The sequence below is a fragment of the Garra rufa genome, chromosome 11 (genome assembly GCF_049309525.1).
Source record: "Garra rufa chromosome 11, GarRuf1.0, whole genome shotgun sequence".
Taxonomy (NCBI): Eukaryota; Metazoa; Chordata; class Actinopteri; order Cypriniformes; family Cyprinidae; genus Garra; species Garra rufa.
The window spans coordinates 11,162,696-11,190,426 of NC_133371.1; the positions used below are offsets into that span (position 1 = coordinate 11,162,696).

The 27,731-nt window shown below is 38.2% G+C and overlaps 2 protein-coding genes across 3 annotated transcripts in view; both read left to right on the top strand.

The window, feature by feature from the left end:
* Window positions 1–5,374, top strand: part of ppp1r37 (protein phosphatase 1, regulatory subunit 37) — a 76,736-nt gene extending 71,362 nt beyond the window's left edge. For both annotated transcript variants that reach the window (XM_073850469.1, XM_073850470.1), the window contains 2 exons: window positions 1,128–1,229; window positions 3,743–5,374. In XM_073850469.1, coding sequence (XP_073706570.1) covers window positions 1,128–1,216 — 89 coding nt within the window. In that variant the 3' untranslated portion in view covers window positions 1,217–1,229; window positions 3,743–5,374. The remainder of the gene's footprint in view (window positions 1–1,127; window positions 1,230–3,742) is intronic.
* Window positions 5,375–11,130: 5,756 nt separating this feature from the next.
* Window positions 11,131–27,648, top strand: LOC141346212 (calcium/manganese antiporter SLC30A10). Its single transcript, XM_073851117.1, has 4 exons — window positions 11,131–11,310; window positions 21,001–21,555; window positions 22,233–22,475; window positions 26,537–27,648. The coding sequence occupies exons 2-4, from the start codon at window positions 21,006–21,008 to the stop codon at window positions 27,262–27,264; spliced, it is 1,521 nt and encodes a 506-aa protein (XP_073707218.1). The 5' UTR covers window positions 11,131–11,310; window positions 21,001–21,005; the 3' UTR covers window positions 27,265–27,648.
* The last annotated feature ends 83 nt before the right edge of the window (window positions 27,649–27,731 follow it).

The window sequence follows — 27,731 nt, forward strand, 5'->3', positions numbered from 1 at the left end:
AAGAGAGCGCAACTGCGCAGTGCGTATCAAGAACCGGGTTGACCGGATAGTCGGTACCACCGGTACTTAAGAAAACCAGGTACCGTAACGTTTACATTTTTTTAGTACCGACTTGGTACCGAAGTACCGGGACTTTTGACAACACTACTTCCTAGTAATGCCTGTTCATGCCAAGGCTAATGTTTGGTGCGGTAAACCTTTTAATGGTGACATATTATGAAAATCTGACTTGGTGCTATAATCGGGTCCCTAGTGCATCTACCAGCCCAGAAAATGTGAAAAAGAACAACCCAGTAAATTTGTTTTGGTAAGCGTTTCTCTGAAAGCTTGTGAAAAACTGAGTGTGTCGGATTTCGTAACATAGTAAGTGGATCTTCTTATAATATTAGCGCCCCTTAATCTGCACGTTTCCACCCATGGCACCTTAATTTTGTTTTTGCAAGTGACAACGGTGTACCACTTCTAGCGCCATGGCAAAAGTTTGAGCAAAGCATACAGATCTAATATCAACATGCGATTTCTTTCCCAGCTGTTTACCTTCACAGACATAACCGATGTGTTTTTAACATAAACTTGTGTGTATTTGACAGTTTAAGCGCAATAAGACATGAAAGAGAACTGTTTATTAGAAGTTTAAACTGATATGGCTATAAATCACATGATTTCAGTGCAGTACACATCATAATCAAAACACGTTTTATCTGTGTACAGTGTGTTTGTGCTTCCGCTCAAAATAATAATTGACAAAATTATGTAATAAATGATCTGTGGGGTATTTTGAGCTGAAACTTCACAGACACATTCTGGGGTCTCCTGAAACTTATTTTACACATTGTGAAAAGGGGTATAAAGGTCTCCTTTAAATCTCTACGCTGAAAATTTGTGTTGGTTTGAACAGACATTTGTAGTTTTGTCAAATTTGTTTGTTTTATTCTATTACATGCAACTCATGCTCTAAGTTCACACCTGTGGTAAAATATTGATGTTTTTGCATCATATAGTCATATAGGACTGAGCTGTGAACGGGTCTTTATGAATATAAGTACAAAGACAGTGTATTCTTAATAGTGATTTTGAGCAAGCAGAAAATGATTTGGAGTTTGTGTGTGTGTGTGTGTGTGTGTTAGTGAGCGTGACAGCAGAGCTGAGCTGCGGGCAGGATTTAGAGGAGCTTCTCCTTGATGCCAGTCTGGACACCAGCAGAGATGCACCGTAATGCTGTAACCAAGGTAATGCAAGGAAATTCCCATGTTTATGAAGGAATTCCTAGAAAAATAACTTACCAATGTGCTTTTAAAAAACGGTGGCATGCGAAAGTTTGGGATCCCCTTGCAGAAAGTGTAAGTGTGATTTAGTACTGTCCTGAGAAAGATATTTGACCTTAAAAGATGTTTACAGATAGTCCACAAGATAAAGAAATAGCTGAAATTATTAAAATAACCCCTTTCAAAAGTTTGGGAACCCTTGGCTCTTAATACTGCGTGGGTTACCTGGATGATCTACAACTGTTTTTTTTGTTTTTTTGTTTTGTGATGTTGTTCTGAACAGTTAAACTGAGCACTGTTCTTCAGAAAAATCCTCCAGGTTTTGCAGATTCTTCAGTTTTTCTAAGATTTGTTGCATATTTGAACCCTTTCCAGCAGTGACTGTGTGATTTTGAGATCCATTTTTTTTACATGGAGGACAATTGAGGGGCTGAAACACAGCTATTAAAAAAGGTTCAAACATTCACTGATGCTCCAGAAATAGAGCCGGGGGCTGAAAACTTTTGGACAGGATGAAGATGTCCCCATTCTTTTTATTTTATGAAAATATAAATTTTTTTCCCATTTAGTACTGCCCTTCGGAAGCAACAGGAGATACTTGCATGTTTCTAGGAAGACAAATTATGTGCAGTTTACCTTCTTTAAATTCAAAAAGTTTTCACCCCTGGCTCCTAATGCATCGGTTTTCTTCTGGAGCATCAGTGAATGTTTGAACTAGGGCTGGGCGATTCTTTCGATTTTTTTCGATTAATTCGAATTTACGTTTTAAGACGATTTAATTTTGTATTAAATCGAGGTATCGCGATTTTTTAATAAAAATATTAGATACATTGTAATTGCACTAATGGCAGAGTAATTAAGAGGCAATGTTGTCCGACCACATGATGGCGCGCCTAACTAACCGCTGTATTCAGAACGGAAAACAAATAACGCGTTCTGGTAAAATAACGCGAGTCACTAAGTGGACATGATTAGCTGCTTGCTAGCAAGTTAGCCTGTTACATTACATACAATTTCACTTATCACATAAACAGAGTAGAGAGATGATTGAAGACAATAGCGAATTATTTGCATATCAAGGCTCGAGTGCGACCAGCATATTTGTATTTGCGCTGAGTGGAGCTTCAAAGGTTTCTATGTGTTTTGCACATTGACTAATGCATCTCAAGTGTAGAGAGTGTAAATAAGAGACTGAATGGGCAGTAGCTTCGTTTATTGTAATAGAGCTTTGTGATATTGCGAACTAAGATGAGTGACAGCTTTTAATCATTTTTAAGGGAGTTTGTAAACGAGATATTGATTTATTATAACAGTTAAATAAACAAAAAGTTATTATTAAGTGACTTACATTGTCTGACTATAACACTATTGCCTGATTTTGCTCTATTTTGTCATCAAAAGTAGTCTGAAACAAGTCACAGCTGAGCCGCTGCGCATCTCCACTCAAACACAGCGGTGTTTCGTTTATGAATGAACGTGTGTTTTTAAATGAATCTAGTGAAATGATTCAATTTCCCGTTCATTAAGAGTTACTTGCATTATTCTTGAATGAACCATCCGTTCAAATGAATCAAATGAATATGATTCAGTAGTTAAATCAGTGTCTTACCACCACCTGCTGGCAGATCGTTTCAGTTATTTAAATCATTTAATATTTCTGTGTTCAAAATTGTATATTTTTGTATACGATATAAGTTCAAGAGAAAAGCATGGAAATATATATTTTCCTCCCGTCTCATATTTATTTGTCCTACAAACATTTACTGTGTCTGGTATGATAGGAATAGGGTCTGGTGCACTGATGCAGTTGCAATGTATATTGCAAAATATATGGTGCCCATATATATTGTGGAAAAGCTGGGGTTTCTTTACATGCTAAAAGTAGTAGGGGGGAAAAATCGATTTAAATCGTAAATCGGATTTTTTGTGAAAAAAATCGGGGATTTTATTTTTAGGCCATATCGCCCAGCCCTAGTTTGAACCTTTTTTTAATAGTTGTGTTTAAATCCCTCAATTGTCCTCCGTGTGAAAAGATGAATCTCAAAATCATACAGTCACTGCTGGAAAGGGTTCAAATATGCAAAAGATGCTGGAAAACTAAAGAATGACTTTTCTGAAGAACAGTGCTCAGTTTAACTGTTCAGAACAAACAAGGGACTCACGAACAACCATCACAAAACAAAAAAACAGCCATAGATCATTCAAGTAACCACCCACAGTATTAAAAACCAAGGGTTCCCAAACTTTTAAAGAGGTTATTTTAATAATTTAAGCTATTTTTGGTCTTGTGAACTATATGTAAACATCTTTCATGTAAAATATCTTACTCAGGACAGTACTAAATAAAAAATAACATGCATCTCTCTTATTTTGTTAAAATTATTCACATTTTCACAGATTCCGCAAGGGGTTCCCAAACTTTCGCATGCCACTGTATGTCTAGTCAGTTAAGTTAACTCGTCTTTTTCTCTTCTCAGGATCCACACTTGCAGAGAGAATCGGAAGGGCCGGTTTGTTCTCGCCACATGGCATACGCTCTTATTCCTCTGGTCTTCTTCTGTCTTTCTTGTGTCTTTTCCACAAATTTTCCAAACGTTGCATCAACAACACCGAGAACTCACCTTCCCTCAAATGTTCAACCTTTATTGAAATTAGCAAAATCTCATTTGTGATTTAAACACAGTTGCCGGAAAGTTGTTCGTATGTTTGCACAGTTACCAAAGACGCTCATGCAGAGAGAAACACACACAATTTTGCTAAAACCGGCGACCTTCCTCTGTTCCTAGCCGTTACGCTGTTGACTCTGGTGCATCGCTGCTCACCGCCTCCCCCTGGTGGACTAGAGGTCATAATGCAGTACAAAGACTGACCAGCTGGAACATGCACAGACATTTCATTGGTTTTGGCTTTCAGATCTCGCCGAGCAGGCGGACGTTGTTTCGCAAGTGCGAGTCTACGTGTGCGTTTGTCATTATTAGTGTCTCATTAACGCAAAAAAAGACTTGAGATCTGCTTTCTGTTCGTTCCTGCTGCTCAGGAATCGGTCAAAACACCCACCAACCAGCACTTCTGAAAGCATTTGAAACCTGCGTGATACGTGGATCATTTAGCGAGTCATTTGAATGATTCGGACATCTTCGTACAATGTTCACTCTCTCTTACTATCTCAAACACGCATCAATTCATTCTGTCTTCCATCGGTAAAACCCTGTGTGTCACCATGCGTTCCCATTCGAAGACAGGACAAGACACGTTTGCCTTTAAACCTTTTTTCAGCTCTTTATTCTGGCTGCTTGGCTGAATCAGTTTGTATTTATTTTAAACAACCCGAGTCTGTTGTGTGATTTATTTTCTTTTTTCTTTTCTTTTTCTTTTCATCTTTGTGTTCCTCATCCTTTTTTAAGCTGTTGTGGGATTTTCCCTCTTTGGTGTATATTTTCAGATTCTATAAAGAGCAAATATTAAGTTTAAAGTTTTCCTATTTTGATTGGTGGGGGTTTGGGAAAGGGGTGGGGCTTGTGGATTGATTTATATAAATAGGGCTGGAGCTCTGGAAGAGTATATTGTAATGTAAATCAAGCGTGCGTTTGGGCGTTAAAGCCGCTACGAGGCAGTAGGAGGTGCCAGACCACAAGACTTCATGAAGAAAACACTACGCTTGTGTGAAGCTACTGCCGCCGGAGACACTAGAGACTACACTTTACCTCGAGAGAAGTCGCCATCGTCAAAAGAACGTGTGATTCTAGGACAAACGAGAAGCTTGTGACATCGAAGCGAGGCTTGACCTGATAAATGTAGTACTTGCCACCATTCCAAGCTCTGTGGTTGGTGCTTTTCGGTTTCCCTCTCTTTCTCTTTAACATCTGGTTGATGTCGACGCTGACTTTGAAAGCAGACGTCTATCTGCCAGGCTTCAGAGAAGCTTTGCCTCTACATCCCAGATTGTCTTTGACCTTGAAATCAACACTTCTGTGCTGCCCCCCAACCCGATGTTTGTAATGCTTTATTTTTAGTAATTTTTAAAATTACCTGTTAAATTAATCAAACTGTACTGGTAAACACAAAGAGACGTGTATGGCTTTTCCCTCTCAAATAAATGCATGTAATGACAAAAATAGCATTTGTGTTTTTTATTAAACGACTTTTCGACTTACAGTTATACTTGGAATTAGTTTTGTTATACCACTAAAAAGTGACCTCATCCACCTTGTTTAACGTGGGAGTATATGCAGCCATTATTAACTTGAATGTGCAAGGTTTTCTAGTTATTTTAGCTGTACAACAGTTCCTTAAAGGATTAGTTCACTTCCAGAACAAAAATGTAAAGATGATGTACTCACCCCATTGTCACCCAAGATGTTCTTTCTTTCTTCAGTTGTAAAGAAATTGTTTTTTGATAAACTTTTGAGGATTTCTCCCCATATAATGTATATTTACGGTGCCCCCAAGTTTGAACTTCCAAAATGGAGTTTAAACTGAGTTTTAAATGGTTCCAAAAGATCCCAGCTGAGGAAGCAGGGTCTTATCTAGCGAAACGATCGGTTATTTTTTAAACAATTTGACATTTTATATACTTTTTAACCTTAAAAACATCCCTCTCGTTTTCGTCTTTGTATGTTCACACTTTGTAAACACTGGGTCGGTTGAAAACAACATGGTAGTTTTTGACATACTATAACTTTATTGACCCGGATCACACCGACTACGCGTGTGCATCTCAGAGACGAGAGAAGATTAGGGCTGTAATCAACCAAAGAAAATCTTGGTCGACTGAAGTCCAGAAACTTTCGACTAAAAATCGACTAAAAATGACGTTGTGGAGGAAAAAAAACGTACATTACATTAATTAGACACGTACTGTGCTCAGTACTTGGTAGCCTTGTTGTCTGCCTAAATTAATTATAAATAAACATAAAAAACTTATAGGCTTTTTGCAGTATATTTAATCGTTTTTTACCTAATTATTTTGCACTGAAATGAGTCTGACACGCGAGTCTGTCGTCTCTGACAGCGGTGCATCACGTGCACCTGCGCAATATCATAGCCTGTGATTTCTGAAAACAGTACTATGTTGTCAACTAGTGATATCACAAGAACTTTTGAGGAATGTGCAACATAATTTAGAAAATTATTTTTGTCATATGTTATAAGTATAACTGTCAGACACTATCATTTCAGCCGCTCTGCGCAGCTCGCACAGAGCGAGGCTGAACATTAGAGCTCAGCTACGCGGCTGAGACACGAATAGACTTAACAATTCCTTCCGTGATATTATTTTTACGTTTGGATGAGAGGCCGTTCACATGTCGCGCCTAAAAACGCGTGGAAAACGCTAGGCGCGATGCTTTCTTCCTTGTCAACAAAGCGCTCGGGCGCTTGCTCTCCGGAAGCGTCTGCCGTTTCTAAGCAACCATCAGCTGCGCTCTAGCTCAAAGCCTATATGCGTCTCATGCATTGTTGCTTCTATTAGCGTCAAAATAATAGAGGCTTAACAAATCATAAAGTTCAGAAAATCCTTGGACCACAATGATGAGCTGTTTCTGCTGAGGTTTCAATGTAACGGAAAAACGTGAGGAAGCTGATGAAGCGGAAAAAACGAGCGCGTCGCACCGCGTGCGCGTCGCGACCGCGTCGCTTCCATTATGCGCGCGCAAGACGCGCATCTATATTTGAAATAACGAACTTGATCGCGCAAAAGACGCTACATGTGAACGGCCCCAAAAAAGCCTACTTATCTGTCTCTCTTCTCCAGTGGGTTGGGCTAATCCAAAAAAGTGAAAACAATGGGGGTGTTCTGAAAACAGACTGTTCCCTGTGAAACAGGGGTGCTCTGAAAACACCCCCATTAGCAATTAGTGCTTTCCACCTGATGAAATAAGCACGGCCAAACTGATGAAATGAGCGCGGCAAAAAATCGACCAATCAGAATTTTGGTCGAACCAGACCGTATCGACCAATTAATCGACTAATCGACTGGGACGTTACAGCCCTAGAGAAGATGATGAGCATTTGAGGTTGAAAAGTATATAAATTGTCAATCTGTTGCGAAAATAACCGATTGTTTCGCAAGACCCTTCTTGCTCGGCTGGGATTATTTAGAGCCATTTGAAGCTGCTTTTAAAATGCATTTTGGAAGTTCAAACTTGGGGGCACCATAAATATCCATTATATGGAGAGAAATCCTAAAATGTCTTCCTCAAAAAAGAATAATTTCTTAACGAATGAAGAAAGAAAGACATGAACATCTTGAATGACAAGGGGCTGGGGTGAGTATATTATCTGTAAATTTTTGTTCTGGAAGTGAACTAATCCTTTAAGGTGCTTGCTAAATGTGACCCTGGACCACAAAACCAGTCATAAGGTTAAATTTTACAAAACTGAGATGTATACATCATATGAAAGCTCAATAAATAAGCTTTCTATTGATGTATGGTTTGTTAGGATAGGATAATATTTGGCCGAGATGCATCTATTTGAAAATCTGAAATCTAAGGGTGCAAAAAATCAAAATACTGAGAAAATCACCTTTAAAGTTGTCCAAATTAAGTTCTTAGCAATGCATATTACTAATCAAAAATTACATTTTGATAGGTTTACAGTAGGAATTTTACAAAAAAATCTTGATGGAACATGATCTTTACTTAATTTCCTAATGATTTTTGACATAAAAGAAAAATCAATAATTTTGACCCATACAATGTATTTTTGCTATTGCTACAAATATACCCCAGCGACTTAAGACTGGTTTTGTGGTCCAGGGTCACAAATCATAATCGAACACACATTGAATTAAACATGAAATTTTCCTGTAAGATATGACTAAATAAAACTTTTATTTGCAATCAAAAGGCTCGCACATTCACAAAATATGGCTTAGTTCCATGTTTAAAAATAAAATGGACTTTACAGCTCGTCGAAAAGTTGCATTTTGTGGTAGAATTATTGTTTTGGTGTCAAAAGCAGTTACAGTGCCTTGTGAAAGTATTCATACCCCTTCTTTTTTTCATGTTTTGTTGTGTTGCTGCCTTATGTTAAATTACTTTTTTTTTTTTTTCTCCTCCACATCAATCTACACTCCATACACCATAATGACAAAGCAAAAACAGAATTGTCACAATTTTGTAAATAAAAACAACTGAAATAAGTACATACCCTTATCTTAGTACTTAGCTGAAGCACCTTTACAGCCTTAGATCTTTTTGGGTATGCCGCAACAAGCTTTTGCACACCAGCATTTGGAAATGATCTGCCATTCTTCTCCTCACCTCTCAAGCTCTGTCAGCTTGGATGGGGGCAGATGCACATTTTCAGGTTTCGGCAGAAACATTCGCTATGGTTTAAGCTCTGGCTGGGCCACTCAAGGACATTCACAGAGTTGTCTATAAGCCAAGGTCATTGTCCTGTTGGAAGTTGAACCTTCTGCCCAGTCTGAGGTTATGAAGGCTATATTTTGCTGCATTGAGCTTTTCGTCAACTCAGTCCCTGCCACTGAAAAACAGCTCCACAGCATGAGGCTGCTACCAGCACACTTTACTTTTTGTATGGTACTCTGCAGGTGATGAGCAGTGCCTGGTTTCCTTCAAACATGATGCTTGAACATGAGGTTCATCAGACCAGAGAATCTTGTTTCTCACAGTCTGAGGGTCCTTTAGGTGCTTTTTTGCAAACTCCAAGTGTGTTTTCATGTGTCTTCACTGAGGAGAGGATTGAGTCTTACGACACCACCATAAAGCCCAGATTGGTAAAGTGTTGCAGTGATGTTTGTCCTTCATGTTTCTCCCATCTCCACATATGATCATGGAGCTCAACTTGAGTGACCATCAGGTTCTTGGTCACCAATCTAACCAAAGTTTTTCTCCATCAATCGCTCAGTTCGGCCAGGAGGCCAGGTCTAGGAAGACTCCTAGTTGTGCCTTCATTCACAATGAAGGCTACATGCTTCTGTAGACCTTCAATGCAGCAGATTTATTTTTCTGAACTCTTTCCTAGATATGTTTTTACTCAGGGAATTTGCCACAGGTTAACTTCACTCAAAATGGTATGAATACTTATGCAATGGAATAATTTAAGTTTATTTGTAATAAAGATGTTAAAAAGCTTTTTTTTTTTTTTTTTTTTTTGTGCTTTGCCATTATGATGTATGGAGTGTATATTGATGTGGGAAAAAAAGTAATTCAAAGCGGTTTAACATAAGGCAGCAAAATGAAGCGGTATGAATACTTTTGCAAGGCACTGTAGATATGCAGGTGTTCTTAATTATGAAAGGCTGAAAATGTGAACATCACTAAAAGAAGACACTGGAAATGGATGAAACTATGATTAAAAAAAATTCTCATTTGGGAGGAAATTTTAAACAATGTATATATAAATTTAGGTTTAGGGTTCTGACCAGGGGCTGTGACGAAAATAGAAAGCAGAATAAAATTCCACTTGAGCATAATTAAAGCTAACCATTATTTAATACAATAATGTTACTTAATCAAATCTTATGAAGTGTTAAGGATCTTTGTGACTGTTTTGGTGGGTTTGCACAGGTTGAACCCCCTGGTTTCTATGAAAGCAAAAGTGGCGCGTCAGGTGGTCTGGTATGTTACACACCCTGAGATGTATGCAAACACTATCAAACGGCCTTGCCGCAGGAGAGCAATATGTTTGAGATTATCAGGCTTCTGTTTAAACCCAGAACACAGGACATACGGAGACTAAAATAATACAACAAACACACACACCCTTCTTTTCACATGTCTTGAGATGGAAATAAAAGCAAGCAATCCTCACAGACATTTTGAGTGTAATTAAACTGATGTTGAGCTTCTGGGACACTTTTTTAATCATCTTCTTCATTATGTAGAAGTCATTCAGTCATGCAGTCCTTTGGGATGTTCGGTGCTGTATAGAAGGGATTTTCAAGGTATTTGACTCTTTGAGCTTATTATTATAAACCTCCTTTGAAGGAATTTCCATGTAATCCTCAGTGACTGGCTCTTACATAAGAACAGAGACCTCAGATGTGGATGTAGATATAATGACTTGGAATATGCACCCATGTATGGTAAAAATATATATGATTCATTTATTGTATCTGCAGTTTCTAAATGAAAATTGTTTCTACAACTTTTTTTGTTTTTATACACTGTACAAAAATATTTTTCAAAGTTATAGATTATTGGAGCATGTTTTACAAGAAAATACAATTTAAAAGCTGTTTCTCTGTAATTATTTGAGATTCAATAGCAATTTATTTAAGTAAATCCTGCGTATTTTTTATTTTAGTATATTCGTATGTTGTTTCTAAATTCTTCTTTCTCTTTAAAAAGTCAAAACAGTAAACTGTTTGAAAGTCAGCTGCTGGCATCATCTTTTTTTTAATCAAACCAGGACCGAACACGGGTGCAAAAATTAATAATAATCGTGTTTCCTGTCACTTGTAGTCTACATTGACTCCTGTTAGTCATTAAGATCAGAGTGTTACAGTCAATCTCCACAATTACTGATCAACCTGCCGATTTACCGGTTAAATGTTAAATCCGGAGCATGTGTAAGTTAAATGAAACAAGTGCAAGCTCTGATGTTTTTGCTCTCAGGTAAGAGCTGCATTCAGGCAGTGTTTTGATTGTGGCCTGCTGTTGTTTTAGTGCTTTAAAGAGCCTCTCAGTTGTCAAACTCAATGTGACGCGTTGGTTTTTGGCCTCTGTCAGTTCTATGTGAGGATTCCCTCAGGCACAGAGAGAGTTAAAAAGAGCCACAGCCTTTCCATGTGAATTCCCTTCGTGGACATTTTTTTTTCTGCATATCGGTTGGAGCTCTGAATGCGAGCCGTGAGGACATGAGGTGAATTGTGTCTACAGAGAAACAGCAAGTGCCGCGCTCCTTCAGCTCATCGCTCTGCTCTGGCGGACAGAAGATCCTCACATGATAGCGCTTATACAGCAACGGACGGATCTCTCCACAGGCATACAAACTCACTTCATTACTCTGTGAACTTTGTGAACAGCATCTCATGCAGCTGTGAGGACTTTCCTGAGCTCAGGACAACTTCAGACAGGTAAAATGTTGCTAGTCCTGATCTATACACCAGTTTGAGTAAGATATGTTGTGTTTTTACAATATAGCGTTATTTTAACTGCAGAAGTAAGTAAAAAATAACACTTTTCCCCTCAGAATTTTAGCCTAACGTACATCTCTAAATTTGGACTTTTTCCTTGGTTCCGAGTTCACATCTCACAATTCTATTTTGCCCCTCGGAATTCTGAGTTTGCACTTCACAATTTTTTTTTTTTTTTTTTTTTTAAATCTTGCAATTCTGTCTTTTTAATTTTACATTTTGCAAATTTGACTTTTTCCTCCCTCAGAATTCCCAATTTACATCTCGCAGTTTTCGACTTTTTTGTTGGAATTCTGAGTTTGTCTCAATTTGTATTTGTTTTTCAGAAAAACCTGAAAACAATAAGTCACAAAATAAGTAACGTTAGTTCTTCCATTTTTCTATCTATCTATCTATCTATCTATCTATCTATCTATCTATCTATCTATCTATCTATCTATCATTTATATACTATGTTGCTGTCGATTGTTTGAATCTGATTGGCTGACGAACGTTCTAAAGCGTGCAAAACTCACGGCAAAAGTAGTTTCATGCAGGTCTTGACCGCATTACATGTCCATATCACTTCAACATATGTGACCCTGGGCTGGACCACAAAACCAGTCATAAGGTAAAATTTTACAAAACTAAGATATATACGTCATATGAAAGCTCAATAAATAAGCTTTCTATTGATGTATAGTTTGTTAGGATAGGACAATATTTGGCCGAGATACATCTATTGGAATATCTGGAATCTGAGGGTGCAAAAAAATCAAAATACTGAGAAAATCACCTTTAAAGTTGTCCAAATTAAGTTCTTAACAATGCATATTACTAATCAAAAATTACATTTTGATAGGTTTACAGTAGGAATTTTACAAAAAATCTTCATGGAACATGATCTTTACTTAATATCCTAATGATTTTTGACATAAAAGAAAAATCAATAATTTTGACCCATACAATGTATTTTTGGCTGTTGCTACAAATATACCCCAGCGACTTAAGACTGGTTTTGTGGTCCAGGGTCACATATGATTTCAGTTATTTTAAGGGTCCTTACCATAGACATACAGGTCCTTCTAAAAAAATTAGCATATTGTGATAAAGTTCATTATTTTCTGTAATGTACTGATAAACATTAGACTTTCATATATTTTAGATTCATTACACACATTTGAAAGTAGTTCTAGCCTTTTATTGTTTTAATATTGATGATTTTGGCATACAGCTCATGAAAACCCAAAATTCCTATCTCAAAAAATTAGCATATTTCATCCGACCAATAAAAGAAAAGTGTTTTTAATGCAAAAAAAAGTCAACCTTCAAATAATTATGTTCAGTTATGCACTCAATACTTGGTCGGGAATCCTTTTGCAGAAATGACTGCTTCAATGCGGCGTGGCATGGAGGCAATCAGCCTGTGGCACTGCTGAGGTGTTATGGAGGCCCAGGATGCTTCGATAGCGGCCTTAAGCTCATCCAGAGTGTTGGGTCTTGCGTCTCTCAACTTTCTCTTCACAATATCCCACAGATTCTCTATGGGGTTCAGGTCAGGAGAGTTGGCAGGCCAATTGAGCACAGTAATACCATGGTCAGTAAACCATTTACCAGTGGTTTTGGCACTGTGAGCAGGTGCCAGGTCGTGCTGAAAAATGAAATCTTCATCTCCATAAAGCTTTTCAGTAGATGGAAGCATGAAGTGCTCCAAAATCTCCTGATAGCTAGCTGCATTGACCCTGCCCTTGATAAAACACAGTGGACCAACACCAGCAGCTGACATGGCACCCCAGACCATCACTGACTGTGGGTACTTGACACTGGACTTCAGGCATTTTGGCATTTCCCTCTCCCCAGTCTTCCTCCAGACTCTGGCACCTTGATTTCCGAATGACATGCAAAATTTGCTTTCATCCGAAAAAAGTACTTTGGACCACTGAGCAACAGTCCAGTGCTGCTTCTCTGTAGCCCAGGTCAGGCGCTTCTGCCGCTGTTTCTGGTTCAAAAGTGGCTTGACCTGGGGAATGCGGCACCTGTATCCCATTTCCTGCACATGCCTGTACACGGTGGCTCTGGATGTTTCTACTCCAGACTCAGTCCACTGCTTCCGCAGGTCCCCCAAGGTCTGGAATCGGTCCTTCTCCACAATCTTCCTCAGGGTCCGGTCACCTCTTCTCGTTGTGCAGCGTTTTCTGCCACACTTTTTCCTTCCCACAGACTTCCCACTGAGGTGCCTTGATACAGCACTCTGGGAACAGCCTATTCATTCAGAAATTTCTTTCTGTGTCTTACCCTCTTGCCTGAGGGTGTCAATGATGGCCTTCTGGACAGCAGTCAGGTCGGCAGTCTTACCCATGATTGCGGTTTTGAGTAATGAACCAGGCTGGGAGTTTTTAAAAGCCTCAGGAATCTTTTGCAGGTGTTTAGAGTTAATTAGTTGATTCAGATGATTAGGTTAATAGCTCGTTTAGAGAACCTTTTCATGATATGCTAATTTTTTGAGATAGGAATTTTGGGTTTTCATGAGCTGTATGCCAAAATCATCAATATTAAAACAATAAAAGGCTTGAACTACTTCAGTTGTGTGTAATGAATCTAAAATATATGAAAGTCTAATGTTTATCAGTACATTACAGAAAATAATGAACTTTATCACAATATGCTAATTTTTTGAGAAGGACCTGTATATAGAGAGTGCACCGACCGATACTCCCTACTGGCGCTGACGAGACGTGGGGCCGCCATCTTGGACCGGTCACCCGCTCCACTCAGTGTAATCTGTTTGGCAGGTGTAATGAGCTGTCAACGCATTTAATTAGGCCTAATCATACAGTACCTCACGGAATACCGATCTGATTTTCATGCGGTTTTTTTTTTGCTGCAAAGGTCATAAATGTAGCTGTGATACATGACACATGGTTTGGCGTATTTTAATATTGATAGTGAGCTTTACAGTAATATAATGAATATCTCCGTTCCTGTGATAGTACTGGGTCTTTTAAGAGGGTCTAAAGACTTACAACATGGACTTAGTTCAATAAGCACTTCTAATGCGTTATGGTTTGTATAGTTTTATTCTGTTTTCATTTGGCTGTTTATTAATTTGACATTGTTGTTCATTACTGATATTCTCCTTAATGTAGTCTTACCATGCTCTTATTTTGTAGTGATGGGAAAATGAAGCTTTTCGAAGCACTAAAGCTTTCCCCTCAACTCTATCGTAAAAAGGTTCATTACTCGAAGCTTTTCAACACGTTGCACACTAATGACATCTTGTGGTCAAAGGTGGAAAAAGTTGCCTTTGCGCGTCCCAGATCTCAAAGCGATTTTGGACAGTTTCATCAAATACGTCAATTTGTGCTACGAAAACCGTCAGAAATAAAAATAATAATAAAAATGTCATTTTACTTGAATTAATCTGTAAATAAACTTCTTTTTTTTTTTTATAAAACTCTAAAAGTATAAGCATGGTTTATGTAGGCATATATGTTCAAAGTAAATTAACTGTTAAGTTGACTAATATTATTATTAATTAGAAGTGCTTGTGAAGCAAGGATAACTACACAATTAACATGCACAAAACTACACATGTACAGATTTATTCGTATTATGATGTATTCTTAACAAAAACGGAATGACACTTGAAACCTGCGCAAGGAGTTCGCGTTATTTGAATCAGAATATGAAGCAGTCACGTGGTTGTGTGCGAAAACGAAGCTTCGGACGTCACAGGTCAGGTGGTTATGGCAAAACGAATCAAGCTCCGGTACAGTGCTTCACTGTGAGATGTTTCGTTTTTTTGATACAAGCTTCGAAGCTTCGATGTCAAACGTTACATCACTAATATTTTGCTTGAATTGACATTGTTTATCATTGCTTTTTCCCTCATTTTCATTGTTTATTTCATTATGCTATTGACTGATTTGACGTTGTTCATTTTTGCTATTCTCCTTATTAGCTATAATCTGACCAACATCTCAGTCTGTTGTTCCCTGTTAAATTTAAGTATTATATTGTTTTGTATTTATGTCACTTTGGACAAAAGCGCAACCATAACCATATGAGGTGTAGGCTATGATAGGAATTTTGCAAATCACACACTATAAATATGATAGAGAAGCAGAAACAGATAGTGACGGTAAAGGTATTTTAATGAGTTGAAGAAACAGTATATTACATTAGAGTCTACTTGGAGTATTTCATTCTCTCTCACTCACACACATATAACACACACACACTAAAAACCCTGAAAAAGGACTGTTTCGATGGTCCGCCGATTGGAGCAGGAATATCCTACACAGTGTCCCGTTCAGGCATGTTCTCTCACTTCTGCTGCTGCTACGCGATGTAATCAATTCCAGAGTATGCCCGGTCCAAGACGGCGGCCGCATTTCTCGTTTCCAGCAGCCAATGTGGCATCTATCTCTATTATGTCTATGGTCCTTACAGCCTGCAGCCAGTGTTGCCAAATCCACGTTTTTCCCGTGAAATTGAACATTGTTGCTGTGGGTTGTTTATCATGTACACGAGTTGAAGCGACCTCAATATATATATAAAAATAGCCCCTGCAATGCTAATTTTATCAGGAGAACCTTGATTTTACCGGGGAACTCCCCTCGAAACGCTATTGGGCTAGTTTTATTGTGAAAACCTGGCAACCCTGCCTGCAACAGCAAAATTACTAGCTCTAAAACAGGGTTGCCTGGTTTTCACAACAAAACCCACCCAATTTCCCAAATTTTGGTGGGGTTCCTCTGGTAAAATTAACATTCCAGGGGCTAAATATTACGTTATTGAGGTCGCGTCAACCAACGGCAAACAACATTAAAGGACCTAAAGTGTGTTGTTGAATCATGATACTGAGTGTGAACTTACCCTTCATATCTCATCTCGGCTTGTCCACTGCAGTCCGAAATCTGGCGTTAGTTAGCCGATGCTAACAACAGGTTGTCAATGAGAGTGAATCGGGCATCGGACTAGCCATGTAAATAAATCACTGTTTTACACCATTTACGAGGCACAAAGTAGCGCCACACTTCATTGGTAGACTTCCAAGGGCCCTGACATTTAAAACGAGACATTGAGAACTTTGAAAAAGTTAAAATTACCGGTCGCCGCCATCTTGAATTTAGTCACGATAAGTCGAGTGACGAGCAGGAAGGAAACTACAACCTGATAAGTTGATAACCTGATAAGTTAATTCCTGCTCGTCACTCGACTTATCGTGACTAAATTCAAGATGGCGGCAACCGGTAATTTCACTAAGGGGGATGTCTGTATAAATCTTCTTGTAAATAAACTACCAGTGCTTTTTCAAAGTTCTCAATGTCTCGTTTTAAATGTCAGGGCCCTTGGAAGTCTACCAATGAAGTGTGGCGCTACTTTGTGCCTCGTAAATGGTGTAAAACAGTGATTTATTTACATGGCTAGTCCGATGCCCTATTCACCCTCATTGACAACCTGTTGTTAGCATCGGCTAACTAACGCCAGATTTCGGACTGCAGTGGACAAGCCGAGATGAGATATGAAGGGTAAGTTCACACTCAGTATCATGATTCAACAACACACTTTAGGTCAATATCACACCGGACTTCTCCATTAAGTAACCCAATTCCGCAGGAAAATAGCGGACTTGGCAACACTGCTCTAAAATGATGTTTTAGAATTGGCAAGGGAAGCCTAGGATGAGACGTAAGAAATTAGTCCTACACCCAAGAGCATTTTAAGGACAAAATCCTGACAAGTGTCTTAAATAATATCTGAACAATGAGATGTAACTGTATTGTAAGTGGAATAATTGGCTCCGATCCTTTGAATTATTAAAAAATAATGCACATCTGAAGTGTATCACCATATATATATATATATATACAGTAGTCAACATTCGAAGTGGATCAAAAAAGTTCATCAAAGTTGACCTAAGATAAGAACGGGTATTCTTTTTGGTTTTAGGACAAATTTGATGAAAGGTTTTGATCCACTTCGAATGTTGACTACTGTATATATATATATACATATCTATATTTAGTTATAATTAATTACTACTAAACATATATAATACTCTTCACACAATATGTTATTAAAACCATCAAAAATAAAAGGAAGTACAAATTTGAGGGCTATTAAGCAGTTACTGCAGTTAATGTGTTTAATTGCTATAAAAAAAATCGTGAAAAAAACCCTTATTCATATATATTTAATGTATGTGAGCTACTGATCTGTTAAGCTTAACATAAATCCAACTGCTTATTAGTGTCAGTTATTATAAGTATTAATACCAAGACATGTTTAAGCCAGCATAAAGGCTTTACTATATCTCTCTATCCATTCCAGGCTATAAGCACAATATAATTAAAGCTATGCATTGGCTGTTGTACAGTCACTTGCTGCTTTAGTGGTTTTTTTTTCTCCAGTCCAGGGTTTTTATTGCAGTTCAGGTTGGAGTGTTTCCAGAAAGAGCATTCTGTTGATTCGTACAGTCTGAATGTGCTGAAGTCCTGATAGAGGTCATGGCAACCGAGCCACATCTTTGACACTTAGTATTCAGCTCGACTCGTGTTTGCGCCCTGTTTCTTTTACGGCAAACCTCTCTACATTTACGGAAGAAATAGAAGAAATAAACACAATTTCCCTCCCCCTCATTTAATCACTGTAAGTAAGGAACGCATTTACATCAGGTCTACTTTGGATTTAACCAGAGGCTTCGCTGGTGAATCTAGATATATACACTGATCTGAGAAATTGAGATGTGAGTTATTTTTTCTAATATTATTTCATAATCAAGTCATTTTTTAAAAAATAATGTGCTATGATCAGAACTAGTGATTAGTGAATGAATCATTATTGATCTAATCAGTCAAACTCGTTTGCAAAAGGTTAGAAAGTGTTCACAGTTAAATTTGATTTGTTTGAACTCATGCACTAAATTGCACCAGAACAGAACTTCATAAGACGTTAAACAAAAATGGCGATGGATGGGTAATGTTTACCTGCAATCTATTATACTAAGAAACAAAACTTTCAAATGTCTTCTGTCGTATCAGCAATGAAGCAGCTTTATTTACGTCTTGCAATTCTGACTTATTTTTTTGGAAATTCTGAGTTTACATCTCACAATTCAGTTTTTTTCTCGAAATTCTGAGTTCTCGCAATTTTTACTTTTTTCAGAATTTGTTTGTATCTTGCAGAAACTTTTTTTCTCTGAATTTTGTCTCAATTTTTACATTTTTTTTTTTTCTTTTTACATCTTGCACTTCTGACTTTATCTTCTTGGAATTCTAAGTTGACATCTCACTATTTACTTTTCAAAATTTTACTTTTATTGGAATTCTGAGTTTATATTGCAATTCTGACTTTTTTTCCTCTGAGTTTTGTCTAAATTTGTACTTTTTTTTTAAGTTTACATCTTGCATTCTGACTCTGACTTGAATTATTTTACTGGAATTAGAAAATAATTTAAAAAAATTCTCAGAATTCTGAGTTTACTTCTCACAGTTTAAATTTTTTTTTTTTAATTCTAAGTTGACATCGTGTAGTTCTGACTTTTTTCTCAAATTTTTGAGTTTACATTTCCCAATTGAAACTTTTTTTTTTTTAAATCTTGAGTTTATGTCTCAATTTTGACTTTTTGGAATGCTGAGTTTACATATTGCAATTCTGACTTTATTTTCATAGAATTCTGAGTTTACATCTCACAATTTATTTATTTTTCTCGGATTTCTGAGTTTACTTGCAATTTTTACTGTGTTTTTTTTCTCGGAAATTCTCTAAATTTTACTTTTTTTGCAATTCTGACTTTTTTTCTCTGAATTCTCTCAATTTTTACTTTTTTTGGAATTCTGAGTTTACATCTCACAATAATTATTATTTTTTTTGTCTAAATTCTGAGTTTACTTCTTGCAATTTTACCCTTTTATGAATTCTGACTTTTTTTCTCAGAATTTTGTCTCTCAATCTTTACTTTTTTGGAATTCTGAGTTTACATCTTGCAATCCTGACTTTATTTTTTTTTTAGAATTCTGAGTTTGCATCTTGCAATTAAATTTTTTGTGTTTACTTGCAATTTTTGCTTTTTTTGGAATTCTGATTTTATATCTTGCAATTCTGACTTTTCTCGGAATTCTCTCAATTTTTACTTTTTTTTTTTTTTTAATTCTGAGTTTACATCTCGCAATTCTTTTTTTACACCTCACAATTATATTTTTTTCTTGGAATTCTTAGTTTCTTTTTTTTATATACTTTTTCGAAATTTTAAGTTTATATCTTGCAATTCTGACTTTTTTTCTCAGAATTTTGTCTCTCATGTTTTCCTACTTTTGGAATGTTTACATCTCACTAGGGCTGCAACCAACAATTATTTTGATAATCGATTAGTTGGTCGATTATTTTTCAGATTAATCGATTAATTGGCTTAAATCCCGTGCCAACTGGATGTTATGAAAAATTTTTAAACCACCGGTCGTAATAAAAAGAAAATATAAATATCTGAGGAAAAACACTATAAAGCACTTGACAATTTTTTTCATAGATAACCGCAACAATTCTAGCATTAGAAAAAGCCTACTGTAACTAAAAAGCTTATTGCACATTGAAGGACTAACCAATACAGAAAACTAAAAAATGATTTTGGTAATCACCAATACTGTTAGTATAGATCAGCAGTGGCACAAACCTTACATAATTTGTTAAAAACCTTACATACATTTGTTTTAATACATTTGTTAAGCACTGTATAGTGAACAAAGTTTATATCTCTAAAATGAAAAGAATAGCCTAATACGAATAATAAAGATGAATAAAAACAAACTCACTGTTAACCAACAAGTGAGAGGAATGTTCTGCAGGAACACGCGTTCACTTTGCTCAAAGTCACGTTTACTGTCATTTCTTTATATAAAAGGCAGCTATGAAGAGTCTGATATTTGTATATCAGATAATTACACGCTGTTGTCCCTTTACAGTTCCTACTCTCCATAAATATGTGCACTGCATGTTGTCTTTAAACCCAAATTTAACATTCAACGACATATTTCAGCACAATGAATGTTTTAGTATTATTTGTCCCTCTCTGTGCTCCGGCTGTCTGACACGCTCATTCAGTAAAGATTTAAACTTAACACAGGCTGTCAGAATGGACTTTTATGCAAAAATCGAAATGCTCGCGTGAATTTGTGACATTTACAGATAAGGATATGACCATAAACCGAAAATTTTCATGCTGAGGATGCAAATGAATCTGTCAAAGCACCTCACAGGGCAAGCCATTACGCTATTAGCTTAAAGTTTAAAATAAAGAATTCTCATATTTTGGGCAGCTCGGATCACGTAACTCTCCTGCAGCATCTCATTCTGTTTCCTCCACTATTTTTAGATGCATTTTGTTCATAGAAATGCGTCATTCAGTGCTGTAATTTGACATGACCCTCTGAAGTTGTATGTGCACTGTGGGCGGACCCGATTAATCTATAACAAGAATCGGATTTTTTCTTCTTTTCTCTTTCTCTGAGTATACAATTCTGAGACTTTCTTCTCTCATCTTGCAATCTTCTTGGAATTCAGTGTCAAAAAGAGTGCTCCGGTGAAGAAATGCTAGAAGCGCTCCTTGATTTAACTGTGACTTTAAACATATTGTTGCTTGTTATTATGCAGGTGCGATGGCGAGGATATCCAGCTCTGCCCACATCTGTGTGCTACTCTTAACCTTGGGCTTCCTGGTCTTTGAAATTGTAGTCGGCCAAATCTGCAGATCCCTCCTCGTCGCAGTGGACAGTTTCCATACAATCTACATTTTCATAAATCTGTTTCTATCAGCATTAAAACACCATCCTAATTCTCCCTTGATATCACCTGATACCTCCACAAATGCTGGTCCATCTCTTCCAAACATCTCTGCTTTAGAAGGTCCGAGTCCTCCATATGCTGAGGACTACAGAAGGATGCGCCTCAAGCCCTTTGGAATCCTGATCTCAGCTCTACTCATGGCATCTCAGTGTGTCTCGATTAGTCTGGAGATTCTCACACATCTCGTGCAGCCAGAACCTATTCAACACCCACTCCTGTCTATTGTTGTTGGAGGAGCTAGTCTGGTAGTCAATGTACTTGTATTGATCTGGAGAAGAAGAAGCAGAAGGATTGATGAAACTGCTGATGGGACCAGCAAGAGTATGACACAAAGTGACCCTCATTCTACACCAAAAAGCAAAGGTGTGTTTGAATAGAACCATATATTGTGTGGAATACTTGGTCAGTTGTGTCATTCAGTTTTTCCCCTTTTTTAGTTGAAGCTTGAAGAAAATATACAGGTAAAAGTATTGCTTAACTTGAAACAGTATTTAATGTCCTTCTATAAAGTGCAATAGTCAGGAACCTTAAAAAAGATTGTTAAAGGCCCAGAAAGGCAGTAAGGACATCATTGAAATTCTTTGTGTTCTGAAAAAGAACGAAGGTCTTGCATGTTTGGAACGACATGAGGGTGAGTAATTAATGACAGAATTTTCAATTTTGGTTGAACTATCCCTTTAAGAAACTGAGGCACTTCCTGAGAAAGATACATGCAGGTACATCTTATCTGTGAAGGTTGCACATGATGCCAACTTTTCCTGCTAAATGTCTTCATAAATTCACTCAAAATCCAAACCAAAAACCTTACACCACCAAAGACCCCTAAAAACTAAAAATGAAAATATTTTTGGAAGAAATGATCAGTTTGGTTGTGCAATGATGAGCTGTGGGCTGCTTTTGTAATCCCAAAGACAGTTCTGCATTCCTTTTTGTGATGCAATTCCACATTCTGTGGCCTAAAATTTTCTGTGCTCTGTTTTTTTTATTGTGGTCAATAATGCAGAATGGCTGTGAGGATCTTAATGATCATTGTGTTGTAGGAAGTGCTCTCCAGGATGACGCACTGATGTTCTGCAACCCTGAAGCATCTAGTGTTCTGGATCCAGATCAAGACTCCCAGGACTGCTCTTCTGAGTTACCAAACCCCGGCATTACTGAACCTCTTCAGTCGAGTCACTCTCAAAAGTCTAATTCCAGTATCGGCGAAAGTTCTCAGGAAATTATTCAGCCTGTAGAGCAACTTCCAGAAGAACCGTGTGACTTCACCTGCACCAAACCCACTGGTGAGAGCATGTTAATTTGAGCCAAATGAAAAATACAGTCACAGGCTGTGATCAAAGCTGAATTTTCAGCATCACTACTCTAGTCTGCAGTAATGATACTGTAAATTCAGCTTTGCATCTCAAGAATAAATTCTGTTTTAAAATATATTCATATAGAAAGCAGCTAAATTGTAATATTTCATAATATTACTATTTTTACTGTATTTTTGCCCCATTCTGATGTTTTGGTGTCCTTTTGTGACAGTGAAGTTAGGGGTTCAGACGTGTAGCACTCAAACCCTGATGTAATTAATAGAATGGTCATGGATCAGCGATCTCCACGTAAAACTGATCGTGTCGACCAAGCCGTAAATCGTAGAGACTTGAAACTTGGAAGGATGCTAGTACTCACACTGCTGACAATGTGACCAAGGCTTGCTCCAATTGGCCTGACCGGGGCGCTACAGTCATCAAAAGTATGAAACCACTCATAACGCCTAAACCGTCAGTTGCAGGCTCAAGTGGCAAGATCGTGAGCCTGGCGAAATTTTGGGGTATTTCACCTTTTTTTTTTTTTTTTAAACCTACTTTTGCAAACTAGTCCTAGGTTTTTCACCTAATTGGAACTAAACCAGTGCAGAAAGATTCTCTGGAGAGTGAATATTAATAATTGAAAAAAAAAAGTTTAACTTTCGACTCACCACCAAAATGTTTGAAACACTCATGTAGGAGCTCAATCTGAGATCACAGGGAAAAAATGCAGAGCTTGGCCACTTGGTGGCGCTATAAGAGGGGAAAAAAATGGCTTGGTATGCACAGTCTTGGTCCGAAGTGCCACAAGTGTCTGCAAGGACATTCGTGTATCTCAAGAAAGAATCCCAAAGGTCTAAATGAAATTTGAAAGAAATCCAATACTGAGGGGGCGTTATCACATTTTTCAAGGGCGTAAATGATTATACATTGCACATTTTTTTCACACGTGCGCACAATATTCATATTGTACAAAAGAACTCTTCATTCCAGACAAACTTTGCATCTAGAACCACTGCTGTCAATCAAATTGTTTGTTAAATGATTGAGAAGATGTAAAACTAGTCCTAGGCTTTTCGCTCAATCTGGAAAAAAAAACACTGCAGTGCAATTTTCTGGACTCTCTAGGCCAATAATTATATATATAAAAATTAACTTTACCCTTTGGGAAGCTATAACGGGGTCATTTAGAAAAGGGGCGTGTCCAAATTTACCCAGAATAAATATAAAGCCTAAAGGACAACTCAAAACTTCACGAAACCGAAAATGCGACAGGTAATTCTAAACAAGCATGCAAAGTTTTAAGGAGATTTGACCACAGCTGGCTCTATAACAGTCACCTTTAAAAAACGTAATATTTCTATGGTAAATTACCTGGATTTGTCAAAAATGCTTTTTTAAATCATTGATTTAGATCAGGGGTCCCCAAACTTTTTTCTGAGCGGGCCACATAATTTTCTTTTGTTTAGTGGGGGGCCGGGTCGGTTTATAAAAGAAAATTCCATGGGCCGGACTAACTATTATTATTATTATTATTATTTTATTATGATTTTACCTGTATTTATTAATGCTAGAATAGTTTTGTTTTTTTTGTTTTTTTATGCACCAGACAGACAAATTATAATTTCTTATCAAAAGATATACAGGTGCTTCTCAGTAAATTAGAATGTAATGGAAAATTCATTTATTTCAGTAATTCAACTCAAATTGTGAATTTAATTCATGCAGAGTGAAGTAGTTTAAGTCTTTGGTTCTTTTAATTGTGATGATTTGACTCACATTTAACAAAAACCCACCAATTCGCAACTTCACAACATCAACAAATTAGAATATGGAGACAATCCAATCAGATTATCAACTCAAAACACCTGCAAAGGTTTCCTGAGCCTTCAAAATGGTCTCTCAGTTTGGTTGACTAGGCTACACAATCATGGGGAAGACTGCTGATCTGACAGTTGTCCGGAAGACAAGCATTGACACCCTTCACAAGGAAGGTGAGCCACAAACATTCATTGCCAAAGAAGCTGCTGTTCACAGAGTGCTGCATCCAAGCATGTTAACAGAAAGTTGAGTGGAAGAAAAAAGTGTTGAAGAAAAAGATGCACAACCAACCGAGAGAACCGCAGCTTTGAGAGGCTTGTCAAGCAAAACAACATTCAAGAATTTGGGTGAACTTCACAAGGAATGGACTAAAGCTGGGGTCAAGGCATCAAGAGCCACCACACACAGACATGTCAGGAATTTGGCTACAGTTGTTGTATTCCTCTTGTTAAGCCACTCCTGAACCACAGACAACATCAGAGGCATCTGGGCTAAGGAGAAGAAGAAATGAACTGTTGCCCAGTGGTCCAAAGTCCTCTTTTCAGATGAGAGCAAGTTTTGTATTTCATTTGGAAACCAAGGTCCTAGAGTCTGGAGGAAGGGCGGAGAAGCTCATAGCTCAAGTAGCTTGAAGTCCAGTGTTAAGTTTCCACAGTCTGTGATGATTTGGGGTGCAATGTCATCTGCTGGTGTTGGTCCACTGTGTTCGATCGCGATGACACATTACGTTGAATGTACCATTCTGTTGGTGAATTTAACAAATAATTAGGCTATGTTAATAACTAAGGGAAATTTTAGTTTGAAAGCCAACCTTTATCATCAAATACTAACATGATATAAGTAAAACATATTTCAAATTACATTATCAAAATATGTCTCTGGCATTGTTCAGAGGGCCGGTCCAAATGTGGTGGCGGGCCTTAGTTTGGGGACCCCTGATTTAGATGGTTACTGCTACGTAGTGTGTTTTTTCATATGTGCTTAAATGCCTTAAAGTGCTTGAACCCCGGTAATAGCTGCTTGCAGCTATATTTTTAATAATTATTGATATTCACTCTTTGGAGAATCTTCCTGCACTGCTTTGGTTCCAAATGGACGAATCCGAGACATGCATTTTGTCAGGTGTGAGCAAGTGTGCCGTAGGTGTCCTGAAAAGTGAAGCCAAAAGTTTTCGATCGCCCCCCGGTGGCTGGCTGCAGTATAGGTCATAAACCCCGCCCTCTCCATGTAATCTAATGGGACGTGAGCCAAACTAAATAATCGAATTACACGGCAAATAATTTTTTTCCAAAGGTGATTTCCATCGTGTGAGGTAGTTCTTATAATGCTGATTCATGCTCAGGTGTTCGTTTTTCTAATAAGTTTGCTTTTAAGTAGTTATTTGATGCTATAAAAACGGGGTGTGGTGTCATGATTGTGATCGTGCGATTGGGTCTGCGGGAGTTTGGGCGGGACCTTGACACCGCGGCTCCGCCTCACGACACTACTGCGCATGCTCTGGCTCCAAACGAACCTCTACTGCGCATGCTCTGGCTCCAAACGAACCTCTACTGCGCATGCTCTGGCTCCAAACGAACCTCTACTGCGCATGCTCTGGCTCCAAACGAACCTCTACTGCGCATGCTCTGGCTCCAAACGAACCTCTACTGCGCATGCTCTGGCTCCAAACGAACCTCTACTGCGCATGCTCTGGCTCCAAACGAACCTCTACTGCGCATGCTCTGGCTCCAAATGACGTAACTTCCCCCAAGATGGTAGCGGCCATATTGAGCTGTTTTGGCTTCACTTTTCTATAGTGGAAAGAAGCGGAGACGCGTTGTCCATCTTTTACAGTCTATGGGTGTGAGCCAAGGATTCCAGTAAAATAAGACAGTTGAGCTTCTAACGAACCGAACGATTTAGGAGTTATAAGCATTTTGTACTTTGATTGCTGTAGCGCCCCTGTCAGGCCGATTGGGGTAAGCCTTGGTGACGTTGTAGACGGCATGAGTACTACCGTCCCTCCAAGTTTCAAGTCTCTACAATTTACGGTTTGGTCTGCCCGATCAGTTTTATGTGGAGCTTGCTGATTCTTGGCCATTCTAACAGTTACAGTAGGGTTTTAGTGCTACACGCTTGAACCCCTAATAATTATTCCACACTTTTGACTTTCGATAAAGGATATATAAAAATGGATATGATTCCTACATTTCATCATGCCAAGCTACATTACGTTATTTTTAACCCAACAGTGACCAAGTGTGTTCCTGAGGGATCCAAGTTCAGACGACAGCAGCTCGGCTCCATCAGTGTGATCCAAGACTTTCTGGGTCCAATCCTCATTTTGACTAATGGTCTGATTCTCCTGTTGTCTAAAGCGCACTGCCATCGGCCTCACTCAGACTGTCACCTCCTGGTCTATCTGGACTCAGGTTTTTCTACAGTCTTTGTGCTGGTTTTGTTATCCACAGCCCTGCCGAAACTGCACCGCTACGGGCTGCTGGTGCTCCAGGCGACGCCGCTGCATCTCTCCGTCGGTCAGGTGCGACTGTGCATCAGTGAAGTTCCAGGCGTGTTGTCAGTTCACGAGCTGCATGTGTGGCAGCTGTCAGACACGCTAATGGTGGCATCACTGCACGTTCACTGTCCGAACGGGCTGAACGCCGTGCAGTATGAAGATCTGATGGCGAAGATCAAAGAAGTGCTGGCCACTTTTGGCATCAACCACAGCACCGTGCAGCCAGAGTTCATCAGGAGTGATGTGGCGGCCAGCGGTGAGCCAGGTCCAGTGAGATCAGCCTGCAGTTTGCGCTGTGGGCAGGAGTGTGCAGAGAAGCTCTGCTGCTCCCCTCAGATGGATGAAACCAACTATCCCAAGACAAAAAGTCATGTTTGTGTCCAGGAGGAGAAATCCTGCTCTTCAGCGTCGCACAGTGTTGATGAAACTAGAGACGTGGTTATTGAGAACACGTATCTGTGATTGAAGGTTGTTGGTGTGTTCAGCAGTGTAAGTACTGTACATCAATACTCCAGCAATAAATGTGTTTGTACATGCAAAAAACAAAAGGTGAACACTGATTTATTCGGAGCTGAAGCACTGAGGAGTGGACAGTGTCACATTTTAATATGTGGGCTCATATTTATAAATGTCTATAAAAGTTATCAACATGATTACAATTTGATGAAAAACCTATTGCATACAATCTACTACATGGTTTATAGTTTTTTAGCGAGTAAAAGCTAAAATGTAGTTTAATTGTACAAATGTCCACCTTCAGCTCATACTTTGTGCCTTTTTGCTGTTAAATATTTACTAGTTCACTGCAAAAAATACTTTCTTACTTAGATTTGTTGTCTTGTTTCCAGCCAAAATATCTAAAAATTCTTAAATCAAGAAGATTTTCTAGACAAGTAAAAAATATCGTCTTGTTTTCTTAAAAAAAACTC